The following is a 15,583-nucleotide window of genomic DNA, read 5'->3' on the forward strand; positions in this document are numbered from 1 at the left end:
TGCGATATTAGAAAAAAAACACAATATATCCCATATACTATATTAAAAGGGAGGAATGGATAATTCTTTTACGCGAATATTATTTCCTTAAAAAAAAATTAGATAACACAAAATTCTATTTACTATAGCCAAAAATATAAAATTGAATTTTTACACTGTAGAGTGCACCAAGTACAAAACAGTATACTTTTAGCCGGTATATGCGGTACACTTTTCTGTTCTTGTCTTATACGCATGTGTTGTCATGGCAACACATGAGTTAGAAAAGGACAAAAAAGTGTAGGCATATCTGGCGACGAGTGTACATTGTGTTGATTGAAAAGATAAAAAAAAAAAAACTTAAACAACTTTATCAACTGGTTTACCAAAAATGGAAAATTGCCATTAACAAGCAGGACAAAACACAAACTGTTTTATCACAAGAATAAAAAGTAGAATTTTTATCCCAAAATCGGTATAAAAATTACCTGCAACCAGTGATGGGTAGGTAACATACTTCACGTATATTACATGGTTTGTTATCGTATGTTACATACGTATGATACTTCAAAAATTTGTTACACACAATGCATTTTTCGGTAGTGGGGGGGTAACATACGTATTTTACCTCTGTAACAAACCATGTAACATACGTAGAAAACCTCGAGTTTGTTACATTTACCCATCCCTGCCTGCAACAAATTTTATCCTAGTTGAGGGCGCAACCGTCTATGTGAATTAACATTGGTGAAAATTACCCGCAATAAAATTTACCCAGAGTTTTTTCTGTAATACACAAACCGACTAAAACTACCTCCTGACAAAATAGAAGTAATAGATAGCAAAATTTCTTGGAAAAATTCTGCAAAATACCTGGGACTACACACATAGACAAGAGATTCATTTGGAATCATCATACAGCAGAAATGAAGAAAATTGGCTTCATTGCACTATACAAAAGCTAGGTCCTCTTCTCAGAAATTCTCACCTTAGTATAAATCATAAAAGAATGATTTATCTATCAGTTATTCGACCAGCCTACATCGACAACATTGGTACTTGGATTTCTGTGACAAAAACGCACATTAACAAATTACAGGTCATTCAAAATAAAATATTCAGAACCATAACTGAAGCACCCTGTTTTGTAACAAATATACAACTACATAAAGACCTCAACTTATCAAACATTCACAAATTTGGAAAAGAAATAGCGATCAAGTTATTTCAAAAAGCTGAGCAACATGACAATAAATACATCCGAGAATCCGTCAATTACAACCCTAAAGACTGCCTTCCAAAAAGTTGGCGTCCACGAATGGTAAAATTACTAGACGTGGACCTTTATTAAATTTTCTAATTACTAATGTCAATTCATATGAAATAATAACTATATACATTATTAGACCTCAAAGGTATAGATTACAAAATGCAATCACCTAGAAAATCCATTAGAGATCATAGATAGATAAAAAAACATATATATAATATTTTGGGGTTATGTTGTTCGTTTGTAAAGTTTAAAAAATTAACACTAAAATTAGCGCTCTCAGAATAATTTTCTCGAATTCATATTCATTAAAACCAGATCTATAAAGTATAATAGAATTAAAAACTGGACAATTAAATTTAAATAATACACAACCCAAGAAGCACGTAATATAACCTCAATATCAAGGTAATATTACATATAATATTCGTAATATAACGTTGTAATATTACAGTAATCTTACAGTGATCTTAAAATGTCCGCCTCAAGGTAATATTACCGGTAATGTTACTGTAATATTACGCGCTAATATTAAGGTAATATTACAGTAATATTGCAGTAATATTATACCGTAATATTAAGGTAATATTACAAGAGAATATTACAGTAATATTATGGGAACATTTCTTTACGAAATAAATCTACCCATCCAGGGAATCGAACCCCGAACTCAAAGCACACGAGTCCAGAGTTTTACCAACAAGCCAAATTGACTTATAATATTTTTACGTTTTTTATGCTTTATGAATAACTCAAATCAGTCTGTAATATTACCGTTAATATTACAGTAATATTCCCGGTAATATTACCTTGAGGCGGACATTTTAAGATCACTGTAAGATTACTGTAATATTACAGCGTTATATTACGAATCTCACGTGTAATATTACCTTGATATTGAGGATATATTACGTGCTTCTTGGGAAGTTTTGTTGATGTAACAAAATTTTAATTTGAGAGAGAAAGTAGTGACGATAATTATACTTATTTTTTCGTATTATTAGGCAAATAACGTATCATCTGGTTTCATATATATATATATATATATAAATTTACCGTTTTCACAAAAAAAATGATGTGGTGCGCGAGAAAAATGTGCTATTTACATTCTACAACGTGAACACAGTGTGATTGTTAGGTCACGTGATTGAAATCCATCTAAACTAAAGGTTATAACGATTATTATAGCAGAAAAATAAATCAGTTTTATTCAACTAAAAGTTTTTTAATTCCTAAAATGAACATTTTCATGTAAAAAAGAATTCAAATTTAATATTTTCGTAACGAAGCCAAAAAGTGAAAAAATAAATCCTGGAATAGCGTATATAGTCCGCGCATTATTCTTTTTCTGGTGTATGTATTATTAGTTTGATTCAATTTTAATAATAAAATAAGATTTAAGAAAAAAAGCAACAAATAAAATATGGGAAGAATAAAATAATGTTTAACTCTTCGAGTTTGTTGTTAAATAAATTGAAAGATATAAATCTTGATGATAAAGAAATCTTTAGTCCTGTTTTTACAGTGACCTTAATTTCTTTCGCGTTAACGTGTCAGAGAACTTTTCTCCGGATCGCACTCGCATTTACATATAGTTGATGATCTCAATCTCAGGAGGCGAAAAATGTCGATTATCATTCAGTCATCAACTTTTACTATGATTCTTTATAAAACTTCAATATTTAGTAATTTTATATACTCGCAGTGTATCATATTTTGTGAAACAAAAAAAAGTCAATATTTAATTTTTGTTTCTGATTTAAATAAATTTTTTGAATTTTAAATTTATATTTAATTATTAATGTTAAAAAGTTAATTATAAGTTTTATTAAATTTTAAAAAATTAATTAAAAAGTAGATTAACCCCTTGCGACAGTCGATGGCCCATATAATTTTGCGATCGCTGAATCCAAATTTGAGGTCAGATTTAAAAAATTCAAAATGGCGGACCCAATATGGCGGAAAAAATTTAAAATTGATTCAATTCGTTCAAAATTCGGTACTCGGGAGTTTTTGGGGTCGCTGAATCCAAATTTGAGGTCAGATTTGGATTCAGCGACGCAAAAAACACCCAAGTACCAAATTTTGAACGAATTGAATTAATTTTAAATTTCTTCCGCTATATTGGGTGGCCATATTGGGTCCGCCATTTTGAATTTTTAAAATTTGACATCAAATTTGAATTCAGCGACCCCAAAAAACCCCGAGTACCAAATTTTCAACGAATCGTATCAACTTAAAAATTTTCCGCCAACTTGGGTCCGCCAATTTGAATTTTTTAAATCTGACCTTAAATTTGGATTCAGCGATTAAAAAATTTTTAATACGATGATATGATATTTTTTTGGACCGTTTTGGGCCCACAAACTATTTTTCTATACTAGACTGCGAATGGGGTTAAAAGCAGTGATAAAAAATATTTATTTTAGAAAAATTTTTCTCATTAAAAAATTAACTGCTATATTAAAAAAAAAATCTTAATAATTCTAAATTCCAAAAAAATTATCGAATAATTTGTCTGAGAAATATAAGGAGAAATGTTAGACTCAATGACCTATTCGACAATGTTATTATTAAATTGCACACGCATCCCAGTTTATATATTTTACAAGATTCGTGACGAGATCTCTCAAAGGGTTTTTACAATGTTCTTTAAATTTTAACATTGTATCTTAATTAATTTGCTAATTCTTGGAAAAAAAAAAATTTTCCAATAGACATAACTTTATTTACGTCTTGAATCAAAAAATAATAATAAATATCTATAAATTTCCTCAAATATAGAAAAATTAAATTAAAAGTTATAAAAAATTATTTATGAAATAAAAACGAAAATAATTTAATAAAAAAAATTAAATAAAATGAAAGAAATTTTGAAAAAAATTAAATTCTTTTAAAACCTTTACAGGATTAATTGTTCAGAATGATGAAAAAAGTGTAAAAAAAGAAAAAAAAATTGACGATGAAAAAAATATGAAAAATTATGAAAGAAGTTAAAATTTCAATTTTTCCTAAATTTTAAATTCTATTACAAAATTTGTTAATTAATAAATTTTTTTTCTAAATTTTTATGACGCAGCATAATATTTTATATCATCAATAGCCCGTAAATTCTTAAATAAATAAATAAATAAAATATCCTCAATAAAGTCAAAAAATAAATTTACATTCTAAAAGAAAAAAGTAAAAAATGAAAAAAATGTTAATTTTAAGAAAATTAAATTAAAACTCATAAATTGTTTATTAAATAAATGCGAGATAAAAAAAGGATTGATAAAAAAGGAACGAAAAAATGAAATGAAAGGAATATTGAGTTTGAGAAAAGTTTGAAAAAAAGTTGAAAAGGCCAAAATGTTTTGGAGCACTCCTAAAATATATAAAGTGATAATTTCTAAGTACTGAATTTAATATTATATTCCACGTATAATAATGACCGTGGTAATTTGACAAGCTTTATACAATATCGTCACTTTAAATAGTGGACTCATTTTATGCATTATCAACATGCATATATAAGACAATGATCATCGTTTTGGCCGCATTCTCAACAACCGTCATACATACTTAGTATTAACCACAATAAACTATATTGACCCGCGCCCTGTTCTTCGGTTCAAACAGCAGTAAATCAGAGTTGCCACTATATTTCTAATAACCGGGACGCGGGATATGTAAAATGCTTTTAGGAAATAGACTTTACATTGTGTGTGTGTGTATCTAGCGGATATATTTAATTTAAGAGGCAATTCTTCACCTCATGATAATATAAATATAGAATACAATTTTTATCGATGAACAATTTTCTTCATAACTGAATCTTTTGAATTACTTTTTTTTAAAAAATAAATAATTTTTTTTTTTTAATAAAAATACTGAACTATGTACTAGTAAAGTTTTTTTTTTCTCCCAATTTTTAGAATAATTTTTAAATAGAAATAAATAATTAAAATTTGAAATATTTATATTAAATATAAAAATTTTCGAGGGGGAACTTACTAGTTAAAAACGTGTACACTTGACTACCGGTATTACACCTCATATTACCCTTATTACTAAGTATTACACGTTATTACAGAGTATTACACATTATTACAGAGATATTACAGAGTTTTTTGCGTTATTACAGCACTGTAGTAACGCATTATTACACGGTATTACATGTTATTACACAAGTATTACAGGAAGAGTGTACACTTGACTACCTGAGTAAATTCCCCCTCGAAAATTTTAATGAATTGGAATTTATAGTAAGGTAAATACATAAATTTTATTTTATTATATTTATTATTTTATTTGTAACATTAAAAGAAGAAAAAAATTTATATATAAACTAGTATGACTTTATTAGAAATTAGAATTCAGTAAATATTGACGAAAAAAAAAGTAAATCTTTTTTAGATCTTTCTCGCAAAAAAAAATCAATTTCATCAGATATCATGTATTGCCTTCTTTAAAATATAAATATTTCAACATAATAATTTCCCGGAATAATTAAATGACCATCTGTCAATATTCATTTCCACATCAGGAATTTAAAATCAATTGATCAGTTTGATAAATTATGAGTGACAATTAAAAAAAAAAATGAAAATTTTTTATTAATTTTTTGTTTTTGAGAGACACAGGAATCATAAAATAAAAAAAAAATAAAAAAATACGCATCTCTTTTTTTTTCACTACAGAACAAGAAAAAAAATAAATATTTGGCCGAATTTAAAGGGTCGACGGAAATCTCACGTGATTTCGCCCATATACAAAATTAAAAAAAATGCATAAGTTAAAAAAATGTATTTCAATAAGATCTTTAGCTTTTGTTTGGAAGTTTTTTTTTTAATTTTGTATATGCGGCATTCCACGGGAGATTTTCATTGAAAATTTTTTTTTCCCCGAAACATTTTTTTTCGAAATCTATATGAAAAATAAGGATATACGTATTTTTTTATTTTTTTATTTGATAAAAATGAAGGAAGTTATGATTTTTTTAAATTTAACGTCAACGATGGAAGTGTGTTTTTGGGACATTTTTTAATCTATTGTACTAATAAATTAAAAATTATGCTATATATGAAATTTGTTCATTTTTTCTTAAATTTTTCAAATATCTGCTCAAAAATAACGTACCTATAACGGAAACAACAAAAAAATTGAAATTAAACTTATAAAGTGAGTTTTCTCAAGAGACACTTTCGACTTTTAATTTTTTTTTGCATTACAATCTCTGGTGACTAAAGAATTTTTTCCCCTATCTGCGAAAGTGGTACTTTTAGTTTTTAAATTACTATTTACAATTTTTAAGCTGGAAGCAACGATTTTTAGTATGTTTTTATGAAAATTAAAAAAAAACAAATGAATGTTAATGGAAAAAGGCTATATTTGTAGAAAAAATGCTTAAATTCTGTGAGCCGTACTAAAAATATTATAAATAGTAATTTAAAAACTAAAAGTACCACTTTCGCAGATAGGGGAAAAAATTCTTCAGTCATCAGAGATTGTAATGCAAAAAAAAAACTAAAAGTCGAAAGTGTCTCTTGAGAAAACTCACTTTTTTGAGTTTAATTTCAACTTTTTTGTTACTTCTCTTATAGGTACGTTATTTTTGAGCAGATATTGAAAAATTTAAGAAAAAATGAACAAATTTCATAAATAGTATAATTTTTAATTTATTAGTACAATAGATTAAAAAATGTCCCAAAAACACACTTCGATCGTTGACGTTAAATTTAAAAAAATCATAACTTCTTTCATTTTTATCAAATAAAAAAAAAATACGTATATCCTTATTTTTCATATAGATTTCGAAAAAAAATGTTTCGGGGAAAAAAAAATTTTTAATGAAAATCTCCCGTGGAATACCCCATATGTTACCCAATAAACGAAAAAAAAACCATAAATTTTGGGACTTTTTTATGGTTTTCATCATAAAAATCAAATTTTTGGGTATTGTCACTATGATTTTCGTAATCAGCGCATCAAAATAGATAAAAGTACGTAGTATAAAAAAAAACCAAAAATATTTTTAAAAATATCAAAAATTCAAAATTTTTTGAAAAATTTCGAAAATATTGTAAAAATCGTTTGCTTATTATCAGGCTAGGCTTAAAAGTTTTGTAATAAGAAGTAGATTTTTTGAAAAAATTTTGAAAAAAATCGAAGAGTACGTCAAATGAGAAAAATTGACATTTTATCATTAAAACTCAAAAATTTGATAGTAATATCGTTTAAAAAAAAATTTCGAGTTTTTTTTTTTGAAAAGTATCATTAAAAACACACATTTTGAAAAAAAAGACTTTTAAAATTGATGCATTTTTAAGGAAGTTATGAGCATTCAAAAATTAAAAGTCATGAAAATTCTCCAATTTTCAAAACTCCATAACTCGAAAACGGCTTGCTAAAAAAATTTGAAAAAATTCACGGAAGCTAGTCTCAATTAGTACTAAAAGAAAAAAAAATCGAAGATGCAATTGCAGATGGACTTACACTTTGGCGTGGAATACTTCATATCTTACCTATTTTAAATAGAGATTCTTGTTTTCTTTCAAATGCAATTATGCGTATGCGCTTTTAATTGAAAACTAATCGTATAAAGCGATAATAATGCACGCGTGGTATATCTTAATTGTCTTTTGGGTTTCTGCGATGTGCGTGATTAATCGGATGCAGATCAATCCAAATTCTTTAAACATAATCTAAGGGCCAACGCACAATAAATTCGCGAAAGATGTTCGTTGATGTGAAGCATTCCAGGCGAGAAAAACCAATGCTGACGATGGATTGAGGCTTGATTGTAGATTGAAGACCCAGCGTGGGTAACCCAGACTGAAAGCTGCCTTTATACCACTGTCAATCAAAATTGGTTCAAGATTGGTTACCAATGCTCGTCTCATGTTGGATTCAAGACTAGTTGAATCCTCATGAGCAAATCTTAGGAGTCCAGTCTAGATTCAATCTTGAATCAACTTTCGACTTAATATTCGCAGCTTAATTCAATATTAATTATTATCTTGTATAAAATACAATTGTATTGAGTAATTATTTATATACGTTCAATAGAAATTAAATATATTTTTTACAATTTTTGTTAATTACAATTTAATATATTTTATAATTATTAATTAATATTATTTTAATTAATATATTGCTATTTATTTATTTCAATGAAAGTATTCTTTGTTTTTTTTTATAAATAAATATTTTATAAATATTATATTTGTAAATACAATAAAAATCATAATAATTATATTCAACACATTTTTGAAAATAATTTCTTTTAATAAATTTTGTTTTTTTAAGATTAGGTATTATAATAATTTATCATCTTTATTATGTATTATTATATATTATAATATACCTATAATATTGTAATAATTAAAGAATTATTATTTAATACATTATAAAGATGATAAATCTTTAATATAACGTAAATAATAATATTTACTATAATTGTATTTTCAAAAATACAAATAATTGAAAATACAACAAATTAAATATTTTCAAATTTATATTATGCTTTTATTTTATATTTTTATTGTATTTATAAATAAATAAGTTATTAATTTAATAAAAATAAAAGTTTATAAATTCATTACAAAGTATTTTTTATTCCATTAATAAAAAAAATGTTTAATATAATTTATTTAAATTAACAGCAATGTGTAAATTAAAATAATTTTATAATTATATTAAAAATATATAAGTAATTAATTTAACGATAAGAACATTTTAAACTATACTTTGAATTTATTTTTACCACATTAAATAATTACAACTTACATAACCGCAATGTTTTTGCATTCTTTAAAATTGATATTTAAAATATAAAACAATGAAAAAATTATTATTTTATAGTTTTCCAATTTTTTGTTTCAATTCCAATACAATAAATTAAAAATATCGAAAAAATATGTACACAAATAAAATTTAAAAAAATGTTTAAATTACATAATAATTAAAAAAAAAAGAAAACAAATGAATTTAAGTTTAATTAAAATCAGAATGAATTGTAATTTAAATTTTCAGAGTGGTTTGACCCAATAGTGGAAAAATTTGAAAGGATTTAATTTAAAAACGATTAAAATTTCAATGAATAAATATTTTAACTTATGAAAATTAAATTTGCTTTAAAATTTATCTATTCAATTTTAAATCAATTACAATTTTTAATATATAAAAGCATTGTTCAAATGAATTAAATTTAAAAAAATTGAAAATTTAAAAAATAGGTGAAATGTGTGACAAAATGTAAAACAGGTGAATTTTTAGAAAAATAAGGTAACAAAATTTCAAAAAGGTAAATTGGTGACATTTTGTAAATAACGTCGTTTAATGTGATTAGAAATAATAAAAATCATGTTATATATCCCAAAAAAAACAGATTTTATTTGGTAAAATTCATTATAAATATTATCATTAGATAGACAATAGTTTACAATAATTTTTACACCACGAACGCAGAAATTACGGTCTTCATAGTAGATGATAATTTTACTGCAATAAAAGAAAAAAAACAGATATTAATTAAAATGAATTTTCAATTTCATATCAACCCTTTGCGTTTAATATTCAATTTCTTAAATTTTGAAAAAATTCAAAATTACATTCATAATTTAAAATTTTATCAATCATGATTGTTGACAAAAAAATTCTTTTTTTTAAATATAAAAATGTTTTTCTACACATTGTTATGTAATAAGAAAAATTCTTAAATTTATAAAATATTTGTTGCCGCAAAGGGTTCATTAATGTTTATTAAATTAATTAATAGAAAAAACATCAAAAACTAAATCTAATAAATATTTTTACTAAAATATGATTATCCAGAATGTCAAAAAATTTTCATATTATCTAAATATTATTGTTTGTTATAAAATTAATAAATAACTTTTTAAAATCTTTTTTGACATATATTTTAAAAGTAAATTTCAATATCATGCAGATGTTTTTAAAAATAATTTGTTATTTGATTTTTTTTTCAAACCTTCTGTCTGTTCTGATTAGAAATAAAGTGCATTTTTTTTGCTTTTAGTATAATATTCATATTTATGATAAATATTTTTATAAGGTATTTTTTTTTAGAAAACAGACAGAAGATTGAAAATTTTAAAAGTATTTAGCGAAATATTTGCAATAAAATATTTCATTGTTACCTCTGTTTATTCGATTATAAAATAAGATGAATTATGAAACGATGATGATTGAAAGCCAGTCATTTTCCCAATGATAATAACAATAATAATTAACGCAAAAATAATCAATTTTTCTACACAAATATGAAACTAATCCATCACCAAAAATAAAAGAGAATTTTACAACAATAATTTAAGATACAAAAGCAGTTACAATAGAAAGCATATTTATAAACTGGTAAAAATTAATTTGTAATGATAGTAAAATATTTCGTTGGTATTTTTGGGGAAAAAAAAAAAGTTAGAAATTTTTTCAAAGTTTTGGGTTTTAAAAATTTTTTGTTTTCTTTATTTTATTTGTTTACTTATCATGTATTTCACTTTATTTATTGTTATTTAAAACTAAATTAATTAAAATTTATTTTTATGAATTTTCAGTTCGATGTTAATTTTTTTCTCTCAATAGCTAATAATAAAAAAAAAAAATTTTTTTATTAAAATATTCATAATTTTTTAATATTTTCTTTTACTTAATTTGTTTTTTGAAATTAATTTAAATATTCTTTTCAATTATTTGTTAATTTTTTTAAATTAATTTTCTTTTTTCAAAAATCAACAAAACTATATGTTAAAAATAAAAATATTTTTCACAATGTAAATTAGTACTTTATTTAACGACAAAAATCACTATCATAAAATAAAAAAAAAAATAATAACTTTAAGAAAAATGTAATGAGTCAATGTGATGTTAAAAGATGAAATGATGTTTATTAAAAAGCTATCAAAGATATTGAGAAAGCTTAAGATTACGATGACATGCTGACCACGTTTAATATAAATATAATGCGACCATTCCATCTTGAGATGTAGCGCAAATGATGAGCATTTGTCTACTTCTTCCCCTAGAATATGAATATAAAAGCATATATCTACATTTGTTGCATGCAAAAAAATACATATTAAAATTTTCTCCGTTATATTTTGTATTTTACAATTTCTTTGTAAAAAAAAACATTCGTCTATAATTTTGTTTTTCTTCCAAATAAAAATAATTCTTCCACATTTATTGAATAACGGAAAAAAGTTTCTTTACAAATTGAATAAATTAATTTAACAGAGATAAAAATAAGATAGTTTTTAAATTTTTCTTTAAAAAATAATTATAAAACATTGATAGATTATGTTTTTATAAGTAGTTCTGAAAGTTCAAATGTATTTTGATATTTTTTTTTTCACTCTAACAAATAACAATAAAATGAAAAAATTTAAAAAAAGAGAAATCCCAATCTATGTAAAAATGTCTTTATACAATTTCAGTTGTATTTTAATTATTATTTTTAAATATTTCATTTTTTTAAATTTGAATATAATGAAGAAATTTCGCTCATTTGAACGTTCAGAGAATAAGAAACATTAAATTTATTTTGTAATATAATTTTTTTTTCAAATACCACGTGCACATTTATGAACCCATGCCAAATGATAATTTTGAAACCCATAAGAATTTTAATATGAACAATTCTTTAAAAGTTTAATTTATAATATTAATTTTTAATTTATAATAAAACAAATTTTTAATTGTAAATATTGAAAATAAAAACAGGAAAAATATTTAATGCATGAATAAATAATACATTTTTTTTTATTAATATCTACTTATAAGTATTTTAATTGTATAATAATTTTTTTAAAACCATTTTTATTTCTAAAACTATTTGTCCGAATTTTTTCGTTTATTTTCACCTCTCTTTATCAAGGTGTCTAACAATTGCTAGGAAAAAAATTCCCTGACTTTTCCCTGATCTAAATTACACTAAAAAAAATTTTATTTTTATGAAATAAAATTTTTTTTTGATACAATTAAATCCATTTACCTGTCTATTATCCACTAATTTCATATGTATTTGAACAAAATAAATAATGTTTCGTAACAAACAAAATATTTAAGTGAATAAATTTCAATTTAACGGAATTTATGTCAAGAAAAATTGCATATAAAGAAAAATTTTTTTAACAGAATTGTTATTTTAGTAAATTTTGACTTATCAAAATATTTATTTAACAAAATTTTTAATTAACAAAGTTTTTATTAAAGAAAATTTTAATTCCAACTAATTCTTATTTAACAGAATTCTCATTTAAGAAAAATTCTATTTAGTTCTATTTTTGTCAATTATTTTATAGACATAAATTTCGTTAAATTGAAATAATATTAATTAAAATTTTTTAAAAACTATTAGATAAAATGCTTTATAAGAGTTTTGCTAAATAGAAATTCTTTTAAATCGAATTTTAGTTAAATGTAAATTGAAAATTTTGCATAATATAAAATCCACTTTATACAATTTTGCTAAATAGAAATTCGATAATTTAAAATTCGACGACGTAAAAATTTTTATAAGTTAAATGTGGGGTATTAGCATTAAATAATAAATTATTCGTATTAATGAATAATTTACTTTATTTGAAGTTGAATCGATAAAATAAAATTGTATTAAATAATTTTTATTTATATTAAAAAATCAAAATATTTCACTGAAAAAAAATTAATTAATTATTATCCAATTTGAAAAAATCATTTATTAGATTCAATAAATAGTAGTAAATAATTATTTACTTAATGAATATAAGATATACACACATGTTTAATAATTGAGTGTTGAGGCCAACTTTTTAATTTGCATTTGCTTTGGGAAAAAAATGTTTTGATACTAATAGTTAATATAATTTATTCATAAAAAATTTCAAGAAAATTAAAGAAAATATTTTTCTATACAAATTATTATTATTTTTCATCTAAAAAATTTTTTCCAACGTTTTTTGATCAATAACCTCCCTGAAGTTGGCTTCGACGCTCAGCGCCGAAAATTGTTTTTCGCAGAATCAAAAATTTCAAATTATTTTTTTTTTAATTTTCCAATTCAAATAATACCTTGAAAAATACTTCTCAAGGCATTGTGTGGACCAAAATCCTTTTTAAAAAATGTTTTGATATTTTTGATTCTGCGAAAAACAATTTTCAGCGCTTAGCGTCGAAGCCAACTTCAGGGAAGTGATCAATAATTTAAAAAAAAAATTTGTAGGCAAAAAATTAGTTATTATTTTTTGAATAAAAAATATTATTTTTTTTCAATCGTTGACCATAAACGTTGCGGACTTCAGCGACGTGTAAATTAAAACAGTAAATTAAATAACTTCTTTTTAGATTTTTAAAACAATATTTTATAATAAAATTCGTACTTAAAGAAGATGCAAAAAAAAAAAATTTTTTGTTCATTTAAACGTTCAAAACCTTTTGGCTCATAAATTCCCTGACTTTTTCCTGACCGTTAGACACCCTGTTTATGCAAATAAAAAATTTGTTTTCAATGTTAATTATTTTTAAAGAATTGTCCTACATGTGAACAGAATGTAAAAATTTAGTAAATTTCACATTTTTAAAATTGGAATATTATTCAAAATAAAAAAATAATTGCAGAGCATTTTTTTTTTATAATACTGAAATTTTTACATTCATAAAATAAAATCACCACCACCACCAAAAAATTCATGCCAAATGGAAAATTTTGTATCGTGTTAAATAAAATTTTCGAGATATAATTAAAAAAAAAAAAATTTTCTTCTTTTTATAATAGATATGTATATATAAATGAAATGATTTAACAAATATTTTAAAGATTTTCCTTACCTTTTTAGCAGCGGCACCAACTTTACTCTTTTTCGTACCCCGGACCTTCTTCATTCTGTTCTTACGTTCCTTCCTCTGTTTCCTGGTTTGCTTCTGTTTCTCAAAGAGTCCATGCCTTGCTAACCTATATTTAGGTTCGAATTTCTTGGCAAAATCCAATGTATCGTAAAGAAGTGCGAAACCAGTTGATTTACCGCCTCCAAAATTTGTTTGGAAACCAAATACAAAAACGACATCGGGTGTGACTTTGTACATTTTTGCGAGTTTTTCTCGAATTTCAGTTTTACGCACCGACGGTTGTCCCGGGTGTAAAACATCAACGACCTGTGAAAAAAATAATTATTTTTTTCATCCATACAAATGAAAAATTTCACTTGTATCGTCAAAGTTTAAAATGGACATATTTTTTCGATAAATCTCAAATAATATAAAATTAGATAAATATATTTATATATATATAAAAAAAAGTAAAAAAAAAACTGAAAATAATTTTAAATTTCGATTGATTGAATGAGCAATTAAAATTTTAATTAATAAATTTGTTTTGAATCAATAAATGCTTTATTGAAATTTGGCGGAAATAATTTTTAAATTTAAAGTGAAAAAAAGTGAATAGTTGATAGAAGTAAAAATTGATTATTTAAGGTTAGGTACAACAGACTAGCGATTTGTAAAAAAAAAAAAATAATTTATTTCTACAAAATATAACAAGAAAATGAAATATATTATTAAACTCACCATTTGTTTTCGGCATAATAGCCGATTGGTCATAAATTTTCTGGTTCTAATAGTAGCGGTTCCCTCGGTCTGCAATTCAATAACATAGCACTTTTAGGTTATGTGTAAACAAAATCATTTTTGTTGTATTTAAAAAACAAAATAGATATACATATTATATTTATTTTTGTGAATTTTTAAACACCAAAAGTATAATTTATAAAAAAAAAATCACACTTTATTAGATTCTATTGTAATTAAAATTATTATTTTTTTCCATGCTTAAAGTGACGTGAAGCCTAAGGGAAAACAACCCAAATTTTCATATTTTTATTTGAAAATCTCAATAAATATTAACACTGTTCACTACACCAGAATTTAATTTCACATTTTATATTAAATTTAACATGAATTTATCAATGATTTTTTATTATTTTTCGGATAAGAAAATACATACCATCTTGTTCGATGTACGTATTACAGAAAAAGACTTTACACCGGAAAAGGTTAGTGCGCATGTGTCTCAAGCCATCGTGAATAAAGCCGGAAGTTTACAGTTGACCAACATTAGAACAAAAAATATTTGAAAATATTAAACGAAAGTTATTATTTTCTCTTCAAAAATAAATTATTATTTATAGATAATATGCCGGTGAACATTTCTCAAACGTATTTTTGTCTCAAAAAAAAACTTTTAAAATCATACTGATATTTGCCTTAATTATTATTATAATTCTAGTTGACCTATTATTCAATCATCAAAATGGTTTGTCACACAATAACGACGGGTTGTCAAGTAACAGGGGC

The 15,583-nt window shown here is 23.8% G+C and overlaps 1 protein-coding gene across 2 annotated transcripts; it reads right to left on the reverse strand.

Moving 5' to 3' along the window:
- Window positions 1-9,605: 9,605 nt before the first annotated feature.
- LOC127284131 (40S ribosomal protein S24) lies at window positions 9,606-15,368 on the reverse strand. Of its 2 annotated transcripts, none has more exons than XM_051309431.1 (4): window positions 15,234-15,366; window positions 14,798-14,866; window positions 14,060-14,383; window positions 9,606-9,733 (listed from the first exon to the last, which is right to left on the reverse strand). In XM_051309431.1, the coding sequence occupies exons 1-4, from the start codon at window positions 15,234-15,236 to the stop codon at window positions 9,731-9,733; spliced, it is 399 nt and encodes a 132-aa protein (XP_051165388.1). In that variant the 5' UTR covers window positions 15,237-15,366; the 3' UTR covers window positions 9,606-9,730. The 2 variants fall into 2 exon arrangements, with proteins under 2 accessions (XP_051165388.1, XP_051165387.1); XM_051309430.1 differs by lacking the exon at window positions 9,606-9,733 and adding an exon at window positions 11,115-11,273 and having other exon boundaries at window positions 15,234-15,368.
- Between the last annotated feature and the right edge of the window lie 215 nt (window positions 15,369-15,583).

This window comes from Leptopilina boulardi, unplaced genomic scaffold (genome assembly GCF_019393585.1).
Source record: "Leptopilina boulardi isolate dan_hultmark-lab unplaced genomic scaffold, ZJU_Lbou_2.1 LbouV2_318, whole genome shotgun sequence".
In the NCBI taxonomy this organism is placed as follows: domain Eukaryota; kingdom Metazoa; phylum Arthropoda; class Insecta; order Hymenoptera; family Figitidae; genus Leptopilina; species Leptopilina boulardi.

Excerpts from the sequence above, each read along its gene's own strand:
- LOC127284131 (XM_051309430.1), bottom strand. Across the intron at positions 14,384-14,797 it reads TATTATGCCGAAAACAAATG|GTCGTTGATGTTTTACACCC; the intron begins GTGAGTTTAATA and ends TTTTTTTCACAG.